The 20,794-nt window shown below is 48.0% G+C and overlaps 1 protein-coding gene across 1 annotated transcript in view; it reads right to left on the minus strand.

Moving 5' to 3' along the window:
• The window catches only part of lamc1 (laminin, gamma 1), a 45,562-nt gene that overhangs the window by 12,757 nt on the left and 12,011 nt on the right, over nucleotides 1–20,794 (minus strand). Inside the window, exons 2-7 of the mRNA XM_027011351.2 lie at nucleotides 8,342–8,646; nucleotides 4,371–4,501; nucleotides 2,437–2,603; nucleotides 1,550–1,738; nucleotides 1,297–1,414; nucleotides 286–384 (exon numbers count right to left, since the gene is read on the minus strand). Of these exons, the coding sequence (XP_026867152.2) occupies nucleotides 286–384; nucleotides 1,297–1,414; nucleotides 1,550–1,738; nucleotides 2,437–2,603; nucleotides 4,371–4,501; nucleotides 8,342–8,646 (1,009 nt within the window). The remainder of the gene's footprint in view (nucleotides 1–285; nucleotides 385–1,296; nucleotides 1,415–1,549; nucleotides 1,739–2,436; nucleotides 2,604–4,370; nucleotides 4,502–8,341; nucleotides 8,647–20,794) is intronic.

The following is a 20,794-nucleotide window of genomic DNA, read 5'->3' on the forward strand; positions in this document are numbered from 1 at the left end:
TATATGAGGTGTGTGTGTGTGTGTGTGTGTGTGTATATATGAGGTGTGTGTGTGTGTGTGTGTGTATATATGAGGTGTGTGTGTGTGTGTGTGTGTGTATATATGAGGTGTGTGTGTGTGTGTGTGTGTGTGTGTGTGTATATATGAGGTGTGTGTGTGTGTGTGTATGTGTGTGTGTGTGTATGTGTGTGTGTGTGTGTATGTGTGTGTGTGTGTGTGTATGTGTGTGCATGTGTGTGCATGTGTGTGCGTGTGTGTGTGTATGTGTGTGCGCGTGTGTGTGACCTGTCACAGTTGAATCCTTCCACGTTCTCCTTGCACTGGCAGCGCCCAGTATTCACATCACACTCCTGTGTGCTTCCTGCTGGGTTACAAGAGCAGGGCCTGCAGAGAAGGAGAGAGAGAGAGAGAGAGAGAGAGAGAGAGACAGAGAGAGAGAGAGAGAGAGAGAGACAGACAGAGACAGCGAGAGACAGCGAGAGAGAGAGAGAGACAGAGAGAGACAGACAGAGACAGCGAGAGACAGAGACAGAGAGAGAGAGAGAGAGAGAGACAGAGACAGAGAGACAGAGACAGAGAGAGACAGAGAGAGACAGAGAGAGAGAGAGTGTGAGTGAGTGTGTAGGAGAGCTGTTAGTGCACAAAACTTTTCAGTCACTAAACCTGTAAATATAATTTTCCAGGGAAGCTCTAGAATTAGTTCAAGCAAGCCCATAACCACTACACACACACTCCAGCCACTACACACACACACACACACACACACACACACACACACACACTCCAACCCCAACCTAGCACTATTATACACACTTAAATTAGCAGATTTTTTTTCTGAAGATTAATGCACTAGAGACACAGGTGGCCTTGATTCCAATGTTACACATCTATGCTCAGGATTAGAGGTTAGAGCCTCTGTGTGTGCGTGCGTGCGTATGTGTGTGTGCGCGTGTGCCTGTGCGTATGCGCGTGTGTGTGCGGTGCGTGTGCCTGTGCGTATGCGTGCGTGCGTGTATGTGTGTGTGTATGTGTGTGCGTGTGTGTGTGCGTGCGCGTGTATATGTGTATGTGTGTGCATGTGCGTGTATATGTGTATGTGTGTGTGCGTGTATGTGTGCGTGTGTATGTGCGTGTGTGTATGTGCGTGTGTATGTGTGTGTATGTGTGTATGTGTTTGTGTGTGTGTGTGTTTGTGTGTGTGCGCGTGTGTGCGTGTATGTGTGTGTGCGTGTGTGTGCGTGCGTGCGTGCGTGTGTGTGTATGTATGTGTGTGTGTGTGTATGTGTGCGTGTGTACCTGCAGCCTGCCTCGGTCAGCGAGTGGTATCCTGGTTGGCAGCGGTCGCACTTGTCACCCGTGACACCCGGCTTGCAGCTACAGCGACCCGTGTTGTCACACTGAGTGCTGAGCGACCCTGGAGAAGCAGACCGAGCCACGTGCATTAGAAATGTGGCCCCTCCCAACTGCCCACGCTCCGCCCCCAGCCTCATCATCATCAGCACCACCTCCGCCCCTGGCCACACCCCTGGTCACTCCCCCGCTTCCTCACCCACGGTGTTGCAGCTACAGGCCAGGCAGCGCTGGCCTGAGCCGTCCCGGTAATAGTTCTCCAAACAGCGCTCGCAGTGCGGCCCGGCTGTGTTGTCGGCGCAGTCCTGGCAGTGACCCCCATGACCTGTGGCCCGGTACAGCTCTGCATCGAAGGAGCACTCGCCACTCTTCCCATTGCAGTCGCATGCTGAAAAGCACACAAACACACAGACACGTTCATCAAAGGCTCAGAGGAAGTATGTAGGCACGCCTCCCCTCATGGCTCTGTGCCATCGACCTCCTCATATACGTGGGATGCCTCGCGTATGCGCTGATGAACGCTGCACGGGTTTGCACTGCTCAGATGGGTTTCAGTCCTCCTTAGAGTGGGATCAGTCCCTACACATGTACAACACGCTCTCAGAGTTACGCCCTGATTCAGGATCAGTCGTGCCATTTTAGAACCTCGCGAGTGCAGTTGAGGGGGCAGCAGAAGCGCCGATCCTCGGTCAGGGATCGGAGCGGCGGGGGCGTGAGAGCGCTGCTCTCTGGAAGCCCGTGTTCACACGTGCACATTAGTCACGCGCTTCCAGGAAGAGCTTGCATGCAAACCAGACGATGGGGGGGGGAATCCCAAACTGATGCTCAGTCTTCACTGCTTTCTACAGACTTTTCTACCGTTCAAAAAGGTGGAAGCACTCAAACGCTGGGAAGCAGTGTTGGGAACATTGGGAAGCAGTGTTGGGAACATTGGGAAGCAGTGTTCACGTATAAGTGTTCGTGGATAAACAGCGAGTGGTATCTGTTTGAGACCCAAGATCCGGTAGCCTTAACAGTAAACAAAAGACCTGCGGCAGGTGTGTGTGTGTGTGTGTGTGTGTGTGTGTGTGTGTGTTAGGCACTCACGCAGACACTCATTGGCGTTGTCGGCCGTGGCACGTCCCCAGGGGCGGTCGTTAAAGAAGGGCTTGCACGTGCTGCAATCGTCGCCTGCCGTGTTGTGCTTGCAGTTACACACCAGCTTGTGGCGTTCGTTCTTCACACACTCGCTGGCGTGGCCGTTACACTTACACCTGCACAGGTAAGAGAGACAGGAGGTCACACGCGTATGCACACACCCACCTTGCCCGATACATGAGCACACACACAGACAGACACGTAGGCACGTACTCCCCGCTCAGGACTACATTCTTTACTGCAGTGATAAAGCGCACATAAGGAGTGTGTATGACAGTGCTGTAAGGCAGGAGATCGGCCCCACACGCGACTCGGAGCTGCTCAAACACTTCCCACTAGCACCAATACAGCCTGGTTAAACACCTGCAAATTCCACCCCTATGGAAATACTTATTTACTTCTCCAATACTGCATATCATGAATTAATTAATTGTCAGAATAAAGGCTTTCACATTATTGATTTACATATACATTTTGTTATTGCAGAAAACTCAATGAACTCAGAAGACAAAATGGGCTCCAACATATCACATCTGTTTTGATTGTGTGCAGGGAGTGACCAGTCTCAGTATGTGAGGGCCTGGACCAAATCATAGCAATCACACGACCCAACAGGCCGGCCCTTAACCACATCACATAAAAGGTTACCCAGCATGCCACTGTGATCTGTAACAGTCCGGCTGGAATACTGCATCAATGCTCACAATCAGAGCCCTGCACTCCACATAGGAAGCGCACTAAAGCAGGCCCTCCATCTGTGGAGACCGGCCCCTCCGGGGAGCACAACGGGGCCAGCTCCCTCCCATCGCCACGTGACCCAGGCAACGTGATCTCCTCCGACTCTCCAAGTCAAGCAGACAGTGCTTCTTTAGCTGTTTAAAGCAGGCAAGTGACACACTGGGTGTAGGGGTGCATGAGCCAACTGGTGTAATCCGTCTGCGTCACACGTGCGCGCGCGCACACACACACACACACACACACACACACATACGTCCAGCCGGGTGTATTCCACATTCTCCATAATCCTGCTCTTCCAGGCAGGAATGTCAAGAATGTGAACTGTGTAATGGCAAAATGTGCTTCACATTTCAAACAGAACTCTGTGCGTGCGTGTGTGTGCGTGCGTGTGGAGCAGAGCAGGAGATTGTCACCAGGCCTTTCCCAACCACGCAAAACACACAATCCTTATGCAACACACTAATGTCTCATCAAGTGTCTGGAAGTAGAAACACAAAAAGGTGGAGTTTTGCGCTCACCAGACTCCACAGGCTGACAGGCAGGCAGCTTCCCATCAGCTGTACCAAATATTCTCTAAACCCTGTCCCGACTGGACAGGTCGGCTGGTGATAGGCACAGGTGATGGGCTGTGCCAGACCCACTGAGCCACTGTTATGCCTGCAGTTGACAACGGGAATTTAGAGCCCCTGGTGCCTGGAAGTCACACCAAGTTAAAATTGTTCATTTTAACTTGTCATTGTTGGAGAGGCTTTGTGTCTGCTAGACATAAAAAGTTGTACATCTATTGCACATGCGCGCGCGCGCACACACACGCCTGAAGCAGGCCCGAGTGCACACGGGCCTCACGTAGAGAGCAGGCTTCAACCCCTAGTACACATTTTTTTTCAAATGTGTTCGTGAGAGACTCTTTCACAACAGCTTCCATGATGAACTGATTTTCTCTCTCTTTCTCTCTCTCTCTCCCTCCCTCCCCCCCCCTCTCTCTCTCACTCACATGTATAGTGTATTAGTTTTTGAAATTACCACATCAAAAAAGTTATTTTAACACCTTTAATGTGCACACAGAACACAGAGACCAAAGCTGTGTCATGGTGTTCACTGACCAACACAAACAAACAAACCCAAACAACCATTATCCCCCTTACCTTCCGCCCACGGCGAAGTCAGAGATGGCGTAGTAGTAGGACTTTAGGACCTTGGGGTCGTTGAAGACCTCGTCGCCGAAGGTGTTCAGTCTGTTCAGGGTCACTCGGATATCCGTGGCAGTCACCCAGTCCTGAGAACATCAGAGGGAGAGCAGTAACGTCAGAGAGCTGCTGGCCTTCAGATCTTAAGACGAGGCAGACCTCCTCCATACGGCACGTGTGTGCGGAGAGGCAGGGCAAAGTCAACCAGAGATTACGGAGCTGACGGGCAGACACGTTTATTGACACATTTAGATTCTAGTGAAATCCTTATCAGATGAGAGGAGAAGTGACATTGTGCAATGAGGGACTATGTTCTGTCTTCTGCCTCTGTGGAAATGTTCAAAGGAAAACAACTACACAGCTGTCTTCTAAAGCAGAACGCAAGGTGTCCTGGAACCAGCAGAGTAAAACACGCAAATATGCAGATTGCAAACAAATGACTTAAATGGGAAAAGGATGAACACAAAAAAGTGCTGTGTATCTGAAGACTGTTAACATCTGCCACAGGGCCGTTTGTTGAAATGACTAGATGGTGTTTGGATACCAAATGCAAAAAAAAACCCCTAAAATCTGATTTTACTACAACTGAAAGAAAACATAACAGCATTTAAAGAACATTCCAAAAGAGGACATTTTATATTAAAGAATGAAGAATAAAGAATGAATGAAAATGTTCTCAGGTTATAGGAACAGCCTAGTTATTTTTAGATTCCCCAACATGGCCTAGAAAAGTTCACTACCAAATCTATCCAGAAGAAAATCTGTCCAAATTACACAGTGTAGCTAGCACTCCGCAGTAAAACGCCCCCAAGACACCCTGACTCCTTATCCACAGCAGCCGTGATTCAGTGTTGGTCCTCGGGGAATACTGCTAAATCCTGTACAATTCTCCACTCCTCCTTTATGCAAACACTCGCACGCATGCTCACAAATGCATGATCACAAACAGATGCACGAGTAAGCACACACACGTATTTTAAATAAGCCCTTCGTACACTGATAGGAGCAATATTAATAATGTTACAGCATCCTGGGAGAAGAAGCCAGCCCACGGGGACAGGAAGTCGCCCCACAGGAAGTCGCCCCGCCAGTCTGCAGCAGTCTCTGGGCTTGCTTCCAGCTGCGCAGGGCGTGATGTACAAATGATGGCTCCTACAGATGCGCAGCCTGTGCTAAATATCCCCATCGTGACATGATTTACTGTGCGGGCCACAACTGTGGGTTTCAACCTTCCATTTGTTAGCTGTCAACATCATGGCACTGAAAGAAAAAAAACGTGGGTGGAAACGTGAAGATAAATGTTCCAGAAAAGTTCCACTGCGGCTGCTACTTCGGAATAAGCTCTGTCGAACCCCCTTCAACCCTTACAGGTGATGAAAGCTTTGCCACAATGTTTTCCAAAAGGTGCCAATCACCTGCAGTTGTCAATTGTTAAAATGCCAAAAGGCATCACTGGGTTTCACGCTGCAGCTAATCGAGGCGCATCTTCCCTCCCATAACCAACAGTAGCACATACGATCATCTACAAAGACGTCACCATCTAGAAACGCGATAAGGTGGGCAGGTCCTCCTTCATGGTCTCGCCATCCTGTTACACTTTGTGTAAACGCTGATCACAGCTGAAGGTACAAGGGGTTAAGAACGAAGTCAAGAGGTCAAACTTTCAGCGCGGCCTTCACTCACCGCGCCCCGCCGTCAAAGAGCAGACAGCACCGTCACATGACACCACAGAAAGGGATCCATTCCTAAAAAAAGAGGTTTGGCCTCGGGTATAAATAGCTTAATGGCACACGAGTCAGCTAATATGGAAGTATCCGGCGAGGAGGCTAAATCTGTCCATTCTGTGGCGGTAGAGTGGTATGCGTTACAAAACATGCCTTTCTGTACGAAGAACACGCCGTACCTGAGCCGGAGAAGAGAGTCATAACAACAACAAGTTGTCACGTTTGACGGATAAGGTTTAGGATTTTCACAAAGCCAACAACAACATAACCAGAGCGGTATTACGCTAATGATAGGCAGGCAGCATAACGACAGATGTTCCACTTGAGTGTATGATACCATGAAGCAGCGCCCTTCAAAACAGTCTTTATCATATAAAATTACATAATCAAAATTACTGCCAGATGATTTCACAATCACACAGATTGTTTTCACACCAAACGCCACAATTTGCACACACACACACACACACACACACACACACACACACACACACACACACACACACACACACACACACACACACACACACACACACACACACACACACACACACACACACTTCCAGCTGTGCTTGCACTCTGCCAAATCTTGGGAAACCTGGGGGCGTCACAACAGCGACATGTTGGAAGTCTTGGACGCGGTCAGCGAGTGTGGGTCTCCTGTGCTCCGCTTCACCTGACTGTGGGTGGACCCCTCCCTAGATTCCCTGCACCCACTCCACCTACAGGCCGCTCTTACTTGCCCTTCACCTCCACCTCTGACCTGACCCCACCTCCTGCCCGGCAGACCTCCTCCTGTTCCGAAGGTGAACCGCAGTTCCTTGCATCTTTACCGCCAGACATGACGCACGTCTGGCCAGACGTGCAGATGTGGTTCTGACTCACCGTTACTGTCCTCGCCTCTGTACCCGGCCTGAATGCTGACGGGCATGTAAACGGACACGGTGTTCATCGCAGCGTCTCGGGAGGACACGCGGCAGTCACAGACAGCCTTAACGTCAATACAGATTTATTACCGTCCTGACTGAGCTCTTAGCAAGAAACGTTATATTCCCCAAACTCCACTCTCTTCACATGCTCGGAGCTCTGGATTGTTTGTCTCATCACAAAAGTCTAAGTTGCGCAATCTGGCTAAAGACTACAGGGAGCACGGCTGGGAGAGCTCAGGCTAGTTGCTAAGGGACTGTTGCTGTGGCGTGAGAGGGGGAGAATTTTCTACAAATCCGGATGTTTGTGTTGCGCTGTAACACAAACCCTATTCGGGCGGGACTGAATTTACACGGTTCTGGGCCAATTTCTTCGTTTCCAGGTGTTTCTCTGGGATTTTATTTCCTTCTGGATCAGCCATGCCAGAGTTTTTCTCCCTCCTCACAGGCAGATTTTCCTACTGTTACCTACTGAACTCAGCGTTCAGCTGATGATCTCAGTAGTGTCCGGATACAACATCCATCATTTTCCAGACATATGGCGCCTCATGTTGGGTTTGACCACTACTACGAGTCTCCTAGCATTCAGATCGACCAGAGACCCTCCAAAACAAGAGAGGTGTCAAATGCCTCATTACAAACTCCCCTCTAACAAAATGATTTAAGGAAATGCCAGTGATCTGACTGATCATTTAAAGAAAACTAACTAAAAGTTATTCATTATGGTCACCTTTCATCAACTTTGACTAGTTTTAATTTTCTTTCTCCCCATGATGATGCTCTCGCAGGAGAGAAGTCAAGCTGTTACCACCCAGACCAAACAAATGGCTGAGTGACTACTACAGAGTCCATTTTTCGCTCTGTGATGTGGAAAGAGTTGGCTATCTGGGGGAGGGTCACTGATACCAGTTCTCGGAGACTAAATACAGCACCCAGCAGCCGTCAAACGCTGGCCATCTGTATGGAAAACCATGGGCATGTGTGCTCAGACAGGCCTAAAATTATCAGACAACTGCTGTGTTTGGCAAAAACAGTACATAATTAATTTTTTCTTTGTAATTCAGCCTCACCGGCTCTTCCTTAAAGAGAAAAGCCCAAGCCCGACCAATCCACATGCAAGTAACATCGAGCAGTGGCGCCTCTAAAAAAGAAAGGACCCCAGAGCCCCTTTTAAACGATGCTGTCTGATAAAGGTTATAGAAAAAGGAGGGAGGACGTGATGAGAACCCAGACTCAAATCAAACATCACCACTACAGGCAGGAAGAAGGCTCTCCGTACCTGGAGGACGGGGCTGTAGTCAAAGTTGTAGGCGCTGGGTCGGCCCTCGAGCGTGGAGAAGGCCACGTTGCCACCGGTGAGCGGTGAAATGTCGCTGAACTCGTCCGTGCACAGGGCCTGCTGCTCGTCCTCGTGCGTGCGGATGAAGCCGCGGTTCATCTTGCCGTAGGTCTTCTCGCAGGAGCCGCTGTAGTACTGGTAGGGCACCCAGGGGCCGTCCTCGCGCGTGCGCTTGTAGATTGCAAAGCTCTCTGGGCGGCTGGTGTGGAACTTCAGGCGCACGTAGGTGATGTCAAAGGCCTTGCCTGCAGGAGAGGGTAGAGGAGAGAATAAAACACAATAAAATCAGCCAGTCAAAGGCACGGTGAAGCACGCACCACTAACGCTCTGCTTCACGTGCGAGTCTCTTGAGGTATCCCGGCCACACGTCTGCACGTGTAGGAACACGTTTAGCAAGTCCAAGCAAGCAAAGCATGTCTGGGAGCACCTGAGCCCATCCGCAAGGAGCGAAAGGAAACACTACGGAGAGACGCCATTTATTTTGTGAAGAAAATAACTTCATCTTTCACCAGAGCCTGGAAAGGGGGGAAGGGGGCGATTAAGCAAATATTAAGGAAATAGTCCAAGTTATGCAAAGGTAAAGACTGAAAAGAAAGACATTCACTGAGGCAGGAACAGGCCTTTCATCCAAGCTGCCTTTGGGTGCCTAGTGGAGGTTACTGTGACTACGAACACGCTCACTTTCCGGAGACCTCTGCGCATCATGTGGCCAAGGTCACAGTTCACCCAAAGTGAGAGAATGTTTAACACCTGGGTGTGGATCTGTGTTACCACCATAAAGGGGGGCCTACTTAAGGATTTGAAATGCCGGACATTTAAATGCATTTGTGCACGCAGTTCTTGGGTCAAGCTCTCGGGACACTCGGGAGCAGAATTCACGCCAGCGCGCATCCGACACGTTCTGACGGCTAATCCGGCATGTTCTGTCCAATGGCTAATCCAGCTGGAATTTGTTTTTCTAATAAGGAATGCATTGTATAAACCGTCTGTGTACTCCACACTTCCTCTGGATGTCTTCAGCTTGGCACACAAGAGTCGTAACGCGGCACTGCAGAAACGCGACCGCTAGCTCTACATGGGCAGCAGGGCCATTACAGCACCAACTAAACGTAAACTGGAAGGAGAGCACCATTTTGCACACAGTGACACTAACACAGGAGATGAACTAAAAGGATTGATGCCGGTTACTTTAAGGCTGGAAACACTCCGCCTACACAAGTGTGTGAGGACAAATGACAGTGCCTAGCGTCCAAGCACAGTTCGTTTCACGTTCCCCAGGGATGGAGCCCAATAAAGTGGTGTAAAAATGATGACGCAACGACCATTTTAAATGTGTCAGATGTTTCACTGAGGAAGCTTCGAGATCGCTAGCCTCCTTCTTAACCAGCTCAGCGTGAAAGTTCTGGGCATTCATGAACATTTTGTTCTTCTGGCGACTGACTGAATGAAGACTGCCGCTGGCGGTTCTGGGCATTGGACTCCTGTCTGAAGCTGCCCCCGCGTTCCAGCAAAACAAGACAAACGTCTGTTGGCACGGCGGAGTGGAGCCGAGCGGCTGACTAGAGAAGCACACAACAAATGCCCTTCATGGGCGTGACACAGCGGCGTGGGCTTTTCAGAGCCCTTCAGAACTGCGAGCGAGCACTCACTTTGGCACCACCGAGGGTCAGAGGGCCGGCTCAGTCCAGAGTCAGGCACCAGTGACTCAAACCGCCCCGGTAGCTTAAACTCGGCCTTAACGACATCATGGCCCCGTCACGCTCACTCCAGCTGGCGACTAACTGCAAACAGCTGCTCGGTGAGGTCTGAAAAGTTCTTTTTTTTTAGTTCTGATAAAAGGCATTCAAAAATTCAGTCCAAAAACTGCTCCGTACAATCCTGTTCTCATGGACGGATATAAACAAAAGTGAGGTAACTTAACAACTGCAGCTTCAACAATGCGGAATCTTATCAGAGCCTGGAACAGGTTTCAGCGAAAACCGCATGTCCTGCCAAAAAATGTTCACCAATGACTTTCTTCGTCGCAATCCAACAACCAGCACCTGGGAATAGCCAGGGAGAGGGACTCCGGAAGAGCAGAGGCTCGACGCGGTTATCCGCTGGACCTCGGGACTGGCCTGACAGAAGTGCTCTCCGGGGCTCCACCCCAGCTGGAATGGCACGGTGCCGAGCAGGCCGCGGAGTGAGAGTGGGCTGCCGGGATCGTTTACGCCCGGGACTCATTACACTGATGAACCTGAACCAATATGTAGACGGAGCAGACAAATGAGAAGAAAAACAACTAAAATCAATTTAATCCTTTTTTTTCCCCTCTCACCGTTTTACTCCGTAGTGCTCGGCAGTTTGTGGCTAGTCATCTGCATGGCAACAGGCTGGCATTGAAATCTCAGTGCAACTGGGTTCTCGGGGTGACAAATGCCACGGGGAGCGCTCAACCTCATTACAGCCCAAGAGCACCAGGTGAGAGGAGATTTTGTCTGGACACTAAATGCTAGAATCATGTTCAAATGCCATATGATTATATATTCAGCATGGACGTCAATATGCAAATCCCTCACGGGTGTATATTCGGCATGGATGTTAATCGACACGGACATAGAGAATAATCCAAAAACTTTCGCATTTGTCATAGTGCGAGAATAAGTCACTATCAATTAAGCTCCCCCTTCAGTAAAGCGGCTAAACGCCCACCGTGTGCAGTCCTGCAGAGAGACCAACCAATACGGAGTGTTATTGTGCAGCTGTGCCTCCTAGAGCCTCTGTACACAGTCCATCATCATCATCATTACCACCACCACGAGAATGTCCATCAGAACGCCTGCTGTACCAAACCGTCTGAGGTGTGACGTGATCCGTGGGAGAGAGCAGGGGGCTGTTTCAGCTGAGTGGAATGTGCTCCCGGGGGGATGAAAAACGCTAAAGGTACCGTCAACCCGACATGGCCGCAGGGTGATCAGAGCGAAACAAAACAACACGGAACCAAAACGTCGACGCGATGGGGTCCGTATATCAAAAACACTCATTACAAATGACATGGAGGAAACTTGGCCCTCACCACACAACCCGAGACAATCCTTAACATTTTAATGTTCAACTTTTACTCCGTCCTTCCAAAGCAGGATGTCAACTTCCTGTTCCTTGCAGTCTCTTAAAAAAAAAAGAAAAAAAGAAAAAGCAACCCTGTGTGGTTTGGCTGAACTGAACTGGTCATTACGGTTCCTAGTGTGAGTGTTATGGCAGCCTGCTGAGGTTTGTCCAGAAACCGTAAACACAGGCCTCTCAACCCAGCTGAACTGAGGCCTGCCTCTGAAAACAGCCCCGCACAGCCATAACAGAGGAGAACCTGGTTGCGTAACTGCAGAGAGATGCTAGGAAAAGTGGGAAGAAAGGCATAGTGGATTCTGTCAGAAACAGTTTGGTCACAGAGACAAACTCGCGTCTCCAACGAGGCTAAGCGGCGTGGAAATAACGCAGACAAACATGTGCGGAGCATCTATAGCCTTATTCGTCAAGGCCGAGTGAAGACACACAGCTGCTGCCTTTCCTGAGAATGCGGCCGTCGTAAATCCGCCCGGCGAGGAAGCAGACGCGGCATTAGAGTCCTGAGAACAGCTCTGCGTCTGCTTTCCCAACGCCATCATGGCTTTGTTGTCCTCAACTGCCAGAAAGTTTCCAAACCACCACTTATAACCACTTTACACTGGATGTGCGTACTCTAGCGCGAGGAACGCGAGAGGCCTGCGAGTCCCAAGAGAGAGCAACAGGTTCAGACCTGAGACCTCATGATGCAAGATAACGGTTGAATGTGTCAACAGGAGCTCGGTGCCATGCAGTTTCTTCGCGAGTGAGCAGACTGCTAAACTCTGCTGACACACGTCACAGAGCTGTGCTTTAAAGTCCTGCTTCCAGAGTCTGATTTGAGGGACAGAAACCCAACACACCGTGGAAAGACATTTGTTTGTCTCTAATAAGGGAAGACTAACAACAAAGGCCTCGTGGGACTTGTTCATGCTACATGGAAATCAGGAAGTGAAAATGCTTGGTTTTGGCCTTGAAATGTGCCAGAACTACTCATCTGTGTGCTCAAGTGGACCAGGAGGAGTGACCCAAGAGGCCGTTTAAAAAGAAAAACCTGTCTTAGCTCACAAAACGCATTGCACGTTCAAAAAGAGGTAGCCAACACTACCACTGAAGATGCACATGAAATTAATACAATTTTTTAAAGGGTTGTTACTTAGACCTAAAATGATTTTTCCGGTGAGAGTCCTCACTGCTTGAAATGTAGTCCGCGACAAGGCCTCGAGATGAGGCTCCCTAATTGAAAACACACACACAGTCTTCTCATTGAAAGAAGAGCTTAGCGTTTCTCTCCATTCAGGAGAGCATGGGTGAGGTCCACCTTTCTGACTCCAGAAATTCCTTTGAGCTTTGGGGTTACAAGCTTTCCCAAAGGGTGGGGCTTGTTGCCGTTGGCCGTGCGATGAATTCACGCCTTTCAGATCACCTTGAAAGCACGTCAGAGCCATTCAAAGGCGGTAAATCTTGGGTTGAGCTGCAGCTCTGCTGAGACAAAGAACTGACCAACAAGGCAGCCAAACAAACAGACACATCAGGCCCCCCCTGGGAGCGGGGGCAGGGGAGAAGGTAAATCCCCCCGTGATGTTTACTGGAGGAGGACTCGCTGAGAGAAAACCCCAAAACAAATAGTTTTACCGTCGTGTGGATGTGGAAACAGTGATCTGCCAAATAGTGTTCGGCTGGAGAAGGGGACAGTTTTTTTTTTTTTTTGATAATGTCAAAATATTTGCCATTACTGTACTTCCTGCTAGAACAAAGCAGCTTAAATAAAACTCCATCCTGCATTTCTAGACTCCGCAATCGCCCACATCAAAAGAGCCCCCCCCTCCCCACACACACACACACACAATCCCCCCCCCACAGACGCACAGTATCATGCATGCACCCTGCAGTGACTTCACAGGTGAGCTACAGACACAACAGGGAGAAGACTTCTCAGGTAGCTTCTGCACACCTGAATTCAGGAAAGCGTTTTACCGAGAACTCAACGCCAAGCAAACAGAAGTCGCCATCCAAATGTTTTATGCTTCGTCTTAGCTAAGAAACTACAGAATAATCATTCAAATTACCATCAGATGTGAATAGTTCTGCAAAGAGAGACTACTGAAATTCCAAATCAAATCTTGCTGTAATAAACACACCACCATTACAACACCCTTAGCGAGCAGCCAGCACTTTTTTGTAATTTCAACTGTGATGGAGGTATGCGTTTACTGGTATGGAGCGGCGCCAACCCAGTGAAGTAACACTGGGAGCCTGGGTCTTGTCCTGCACCTTGCACACTCTTTCAATCTTGAGCACAGCCTGGGGAGAACAGGGAAGCAAGTAACACACACACGTGCTCGCACACATACATACGCGCGCTCGCACACGCTTCGAGGCAAGGAAAGTCCCCAAGGGGGAAGAGCAGGATTAGGGGGCGCTGTGAAAATCGTCGGCTATCCAGTGGGAAAGTCTCCACCCATCTCCTCAGCCCAATTAATTTTTCTCCCATGACCTCACCGCATTCTTCTCCGCGGAACGAACAATCACGGCTTTGACTTTTTAACGCGTGGGCATGACCACGCTCACCGTCTGACTGTCGTCCATCTGGGGGGATATGCAGAACATCTGCTGGAGTCCACACTCCCACAGAACACAGCCCTCGCTACGGACCACCGCGAGCCCCCCCAGGAAGCGTAGGCTCCTCCCACCAGCTAAAGAATCGCAGTTGCCATGCCTTCGTATGAAAGGTTTGACTACCCATCTTACAGACGGCAATGAAAGAGACAAGCCCAACAGCTGTCTGCAGTGGTGTCCCGATGTCTTGGAAATTCTGTAACTCTTTCCCAGGGGAAGTACTTCCTTTACGGAGTAACTTTGGCATGAACAGCGTGGATGCCATGGATACTTTTCACCTTTGCACATCATCCACTTAATACAGAGTCCTGGCAACAGACGTGCCAATTTTAACCTGTAACACACCAACACACACACACACACACGGGAGGACCAGCACTCCAAAACACCCCGGACACCAGTTCCCTTTCAGACGCTGGAAGCATGCAGACACTATGATGTTCACCTTCCAAGAAATGCAGCTTGTCCAGATTAAATATGGGAAAACACAGAGGTTTCATTGGGAGACTGAGAGCAGAGGAGGAGTGCAGAGAGGTGCGCATTACCAGGGAGGAATGCGAAGAATGTGCCGGAATACATCGCCAGAGAAGAGCCGATAGCCCTTCACTAAACGCCATGGATGAGGGACAGCTTTTCATGGGGGAATTAAGAAGGGAGGAGTGCCCCTCTTCTCTCCCCTCCTCTCTTTCAGCTACCCTGTTAATAGGCCACATAATTAAGGACGTACATATTCACAAAGTCAAATGGCTCTGCTCCAACTCAAACTAAAAGCGGGAAGTTGCAGATTATCTAGAGGAATAAACCCTTCTGGAGTTGTCGGATTTTACGCCCGCTCCTTAATCTCTCCGAGTATCTCACGCGTTTGTCCGGAGGAAGCCTCATTCTTTTCTCAGCCTAAACACGGCAGTCTCTTCGCAGCTTTTGTATTTGCCTGGTCTTTTAGGAGTCAGAAGCGTTGAGGTGCTGAGTGTTGGGGTGGGTGGGTGAGTCGGAGGTGGGACGGGACTGGGAGCAGCGGTGTGAGAATCCATCATGACCACGACTGACATCAAACTGAGTGTTGGGGGTTAACACACAGCTTGGCAGATCTCAGAAAAGTCAAGTGCATTTATTAGAATAATTCACAATCAGTTCTCAGTTAAAGGTTTCACGCAGGCTGAACGTACAAGGAATTTGGGCACCAAGGGCAGGACCACCTCAACACACACACACTCTCTCACACACTCTCTCTCACACACACACACACACACTCTCACACACACACACACTCTCACTCTCACACACACACACACTCTCACTCTCACACACACACACACACACACACACACACACACACACACACAGCAGCTGATGGCGTTATGGCGGCCTTCTCCGTAAAGCGTGGCATGGGGGTGATACTGCCATCTCTGCGGTTAGACCCACCAGCGTAAGTTCTCCCACCTCTACCGTTACACCCACTGTGACACGCCTTTAAAGGACAACACTACTGTTTCTGCTTCGGTTTGAATAATACGCGAATAAACCGTTTGCTTTAACCTCCCTTATGCTCACTGTACATCATATGCAACATATACTTGCTTTAAAATACACACAAAAAAAGGAAAATAATGAGAAATAATCACAACATTCAGCCACTCATTCAGTAAGAAGCTAATCAATAACCACTGATACTGGATGTTAAAGCTGGTGTTCATCACAAAAATCTGATCAAATCACCTCTGAATCGCTTGTTTTAAATTTGCATTCATTTTTGATGACACCATTCAATTGTCCCAAAGAGGCCAGCCATAGGGCCCTAGCGTGCGTCACATCCTGATCACATGCGCGCACACACACACACACACACACACACACACACACACACACACACACACACACACACACACACACACACACACACACACACACACACACACACAAAGCTACAACCCCTCAGAAACCACATCACAGGCCAGTCACAGACGAGTCTTTGTGGAAGACTAGTCATAACAATGGCCTTTTCTGCTCGGTGCATCACCACACATGCTGGTAATCTGTTCTATCTGAGGATCTCCGTGCCGAAGAGTCCGGTCTCATCCCATCCAGGATTATAAATAGGTAACAAAACTTCACGTGCGTTATAGTTGGTCTGAGAACACATTGTTCTGGGAAGCCAAATGAAACGCTCCCCTCAAACAGTGTGCAAGGTTTACACACAACAAAGATTAGTTTCTCTTTCTTTTTTAATGTTTTGCTTTGTACTATTGTTTTAGCTATTTACAAATGTTCTAGGTATCTTTGTATAAAAGCACCTATTGTGACTGATGAAGTTGTGAAGTTCTCTGTGCCATTAGGAGTCACAAAATGCATCTGCCGAATGATTACATTTTGAAATATTTTGATGGCTCCGTATTTGGAAGCATTTAAAATTTACTTAATTTATTAGAAAGTTTTTTTTTTTTGATTACCTGTGGACAAATAAAAATTTTACTGGATGTACTTTTAGATACAATGCAGACAAAAACAGTATTAAATAGTGCAGACAATAACAGTGTAAAATAAATATTCATTTAAGTTCAGCAATTTTGTTCTCATTTGTTATTATAAAATGTTTAATAATAAGATGCAAAAAACCACCACCGCAATGCCAGTATTACATATCGGCCATCTGCCTCCTGGCTCTCCAAGTATCGTCATCAGCAATCGCGAGACCGATATCGGCCAACCACTAGTGGTGACGAGACCAGCCACTAAAGCGTGACCTTGTGCTTGCGCTTCTGCTCACACCCTGTAATATTCTACTATTCTCTGCTTCAGAAACACCCTGACCGACCAAGCCATGAGCTTCCATTTTAATTGCGCAAAGCAAAACATAGTGACCCTACGTATCAAGTGCTTAATTCCTTATGGTTTTGAATTATTGTAAAACAGAGTTAGTCGTGAGCTTAAGTCAAGTTTGCATCTTCAAGTTTGGTTTACCCCAAATGAAAAGCTGTCCGAATCCATTCTGCAACCTTGGGCTACAGCTACAGACTGAATATGCTATGTGTGTGGGTTCGTGGGGCTGTGTGGGGGATTCGTGGTTGCTGCTGGACAGTCCTTTCCACAGGTCAGACCCTACAGCCCAACAGTAACCACCTTAAGAACCACACAAGTTATCTGCCTCACTAAACAGTGCCAACATGGTTAGCAAATAGTGTGCTCACAGTGAACGCAAACACTGTATGGAGGAATCGGCCCTTAAACTGGATCCAGTCTGGGCTTGCACACACAGGAGTTAATGATGAACTAATATCACGCTCACAGTGGCACTGGGAATAATCTATAGTGTAGGGTGGGGTGGGAGAGCCCGTGTACCCTACTACCCTACAATTACTTTGCTGTTCATTAACCTCAAGCTCTCTTTTTGCATGCGAGGGCCTCTTTCCAAACCAGCAAGCATCCAGTTCCGCTTCCAGAACACAGTGTGAATTTGAACTTGTAAGCAGTGCGTTTGTGCCAAGGTTAAACACATTCAGTATGCTCCTCGGATTGCAACAAACAGATTCTTTCTTTGGAAGAAAGTTTTTCCACCATCAAGCGAGGGCTAAGGATACGTTAACAGTGGTGCTCAACACGGGACAGCTGAAACAACAGGCGCTGAAGTCCCGTCAAACTTGACATTGGGATCGTCTCCTTAAATAGCACTTCCGACTCTGCGGGCAGATGGTATTTTTTTTGGGGGGGGAGGGTTTGCACCAGAGATTCTCCATTTCAAGTCTTAAACTCTGTCCAGCCTAAACCTTCCCATTTCCCAGGGTTTTATCGTCACTTCAGAACGTGTCGTAAAATTTGCAGATCTTCGTCCCATGTATGCTGGTACATGACCAAGAACCACTGACCCATGACTTCCAATCCTTCCCATCCATTTCCTGGAATTCCTGACAAAAACTCATGTCCTTCAGAGTTCAGCTAGAGTTCTCATTCCAAACTCTTCTTACACGGCTCCAGGCACTCCTGCTGTAATCCCACATCATAGGCTTCCGTCAGCCCCACAGCTACCAGGCTCACTCTGCACCCACGTCTTGCGTGCACTCTTGGGTCTTTAGACTCCGAGCTGTCCTTACTACAATCTCTCTCTTCAAGTCCGTCTCCTCTCCTCTCTTCTCTTCTCTTTCACAATTTTTTCATGCTCCTTCTCGGCGCAGCTGATGTTATGGTATCTGTTTGTGTTGTGGGCCTTTAGTATGAGGAGGGCACCACAGAAATCAAAATTATTGTTATTATTATTGACGACGACGATGATGGAGTAGATCGTCCAAGAGCAGGATGAGATTGGCGAGAGTTTACAGTTCTTTGTTCTTTTCTGAGTAGTCCAATACACATTTGCATGCTTTTCAAATGGCTGCAATAAACCAATTCAGTATAAATCTGCTGTAATGGAGTCTTATGTACAAAGCTCAGCCGATCCCCCAGCGTTAAATTAACACATCCAGCATTTATTTAGTGGTGAAGTTTATGTGCAGATGGTCCAAGTAAATGCCGTCAGAGCTGATTCAGCAACAAAGGATGTGTTCATTCGACACCAGTGTTTACGGGGGAGTGGATCTGAATGGAGAGGAGCAGCACTTATCAAGGTCGTTTTCCCCTCCCTGTGAAGCTGGCGTCAAAGTGTGTAAACATCTGGTGAAGGCTGCAGCAGTACAGTGTCCTGACACAAAAGACTACGCGGGATGAGTCATTTGGCGAGTGGCAAACCAGTGCCCTGGCTGGGCTCATTCTCCGTAATTCTGTTCAGACGCGCATTTACGGCATCAAACCACTTTGGCACAAGCGCCACAGACGCCGTACTCAGGAGCCACCCTGGTTGGGCTTTCCATCAGCCTGTCCCCTCAAAGCCAAAAGGTACACGCAAGGTCCCTGCAGCTCGGGGGAGGAGCGTTGCACAGCGGTGACTGGCGGGTCACCGGCCCGCAGATGGGCACACGTCGGCAAACCCTGATAACGAGCACGTTAAATAAGAAAGAGACACAGTTCCTGCTGACGTCTAAAGGACGTAATTGCAATTTTCAAAAGGTCCTTTCCAAGAGCAATAAGAAAGGGGACATCTCACTTTAATGGACTTTAAGATTGTCATCACAGGAGCATGTTGACTGGCTTTGTTTAGTCTGAACCTGCATGTGGTAAAAGAAGGAAGGACACACCAGCCTGAATGGCACTGAATGTTAAAATGATTCATTCACCTTAGACTTTAATTCTGATCATTAGAACAATACACAATAATGGAAATTAAGAACCAGAAATCAGTTAGTCCTGTGCACCAAAAGTGTCATCCATCTCCGTAGTTGTTTGTAATTAAGAACACACACACAAATTATATATATATATATATATATATATATATATATATATATATATATATATATATATATATATATATATTTGTATTTTAACTCATTAAGTTCTAAGAATAAAGATTACCTATTACTTAAGTATTAAGTCATTAAAACATTTTAAATAAAAAATGTTTTCATGCTTGCAGGCTTTAGAGGGACCACAAAACTAGCCAATATAGCCACTGTCAGCAGTATTTCTCCAGAACATCAGGGAATAACATTCTGTTATTGTACATTTTAATATTTCTTGTGAAAAATACTGTCATGCTTAAAAATATATAACCATCACCCACAGAATAAAGGCATTGACAAACACAAACGAGCTGAACTTAATCGCGTATAATGCAAATAATTTCATCCTCCACAGGCCACACCAAGGAAAGCTTACTGCTAAAACTAGGGACAAATACCAAACATCAGATCTGCACTGTGGTAGCTTGATATATATATAGACTAATTTCAGTTACTTTGTTTATATGGCCGTTGGCGACGGGTTGCCAGTTCTAAGCTTGGCTCAGATGAGTTTGCTAAGCACGGTGATGATGATGATGATGATGACGATGATGACGGAGTCTGCAGCATGGGCCACGACAGAACGAAGCCCCCAGTGGCCTCTCAAACCACCTGACCCTAAAGGCTTGGCCGTTAATTGGAATGACGTCATCTGATGGTGCTAAATGCCGCTCGGAGTGCACAGACAGTTCTGTGACAGGTGTGGGAGCTGAAGCAAGGCTGGACACACCGAGGAAGAAGTCCACTCCTGCCTCATGACATTAAAGAGCTACAGGATATGACGGGAACGCTGTAACATGCACTCTCTGTGTCGGCGCAGGAGTGTGCTACAGGAACATGCACGAGAAATGCATTAATAACAACCGACTCTAAAATCATAGTTATGTTGTTTCTTGCTTAGAAACATTTTGGGAAAAGGCATGTCTGTATTCAGCTTGACAACAAAATTTAGACCTCAGACAATCGTCAGAGCACAAATATGTCAAGTCTGACCTTTGAGAGGCACAATCACGCATGCCTGACAGCTTTGCTGTTACTGCAGTATGCGGTCCTTTAACAGATGAAAACGGATGATATTTTCTGTATTTACTGGCACTTTATTGGGGCTGAATAATTTTGACACATATGGCACAGTACATTTTCCTCCCACAATCATAACTACAGGCAAAAATAACACTGCTTTTATTAGAGCTCTCACACACACACAAACACACACACACACACACCTATTGCCCTCTGTCATGTTAGTGACTTCCTGTAGTGCCAGCAGCCCAGAGCAATAGGATGCTATTGCCAGATGTTCCTCTTCTATAAACTCCAGCGCTCCGTC

This window comes from Electrophorus electricus, chromosome 18 (genome assembly GCF_013358815.1).
Source record: "Electrophorus electricus isolate fEleEle1 chromosome 18, fEleEle1.pri, whole genome shotgun sequence".
NCBI classification, from domain to species: domain Eukaryota; kingdom Metazoa; phylum Chordata; class Actinopteri; order Gymnotiformes; family Gymnotidae; genus Electrophorus; species Electrophorus electricus.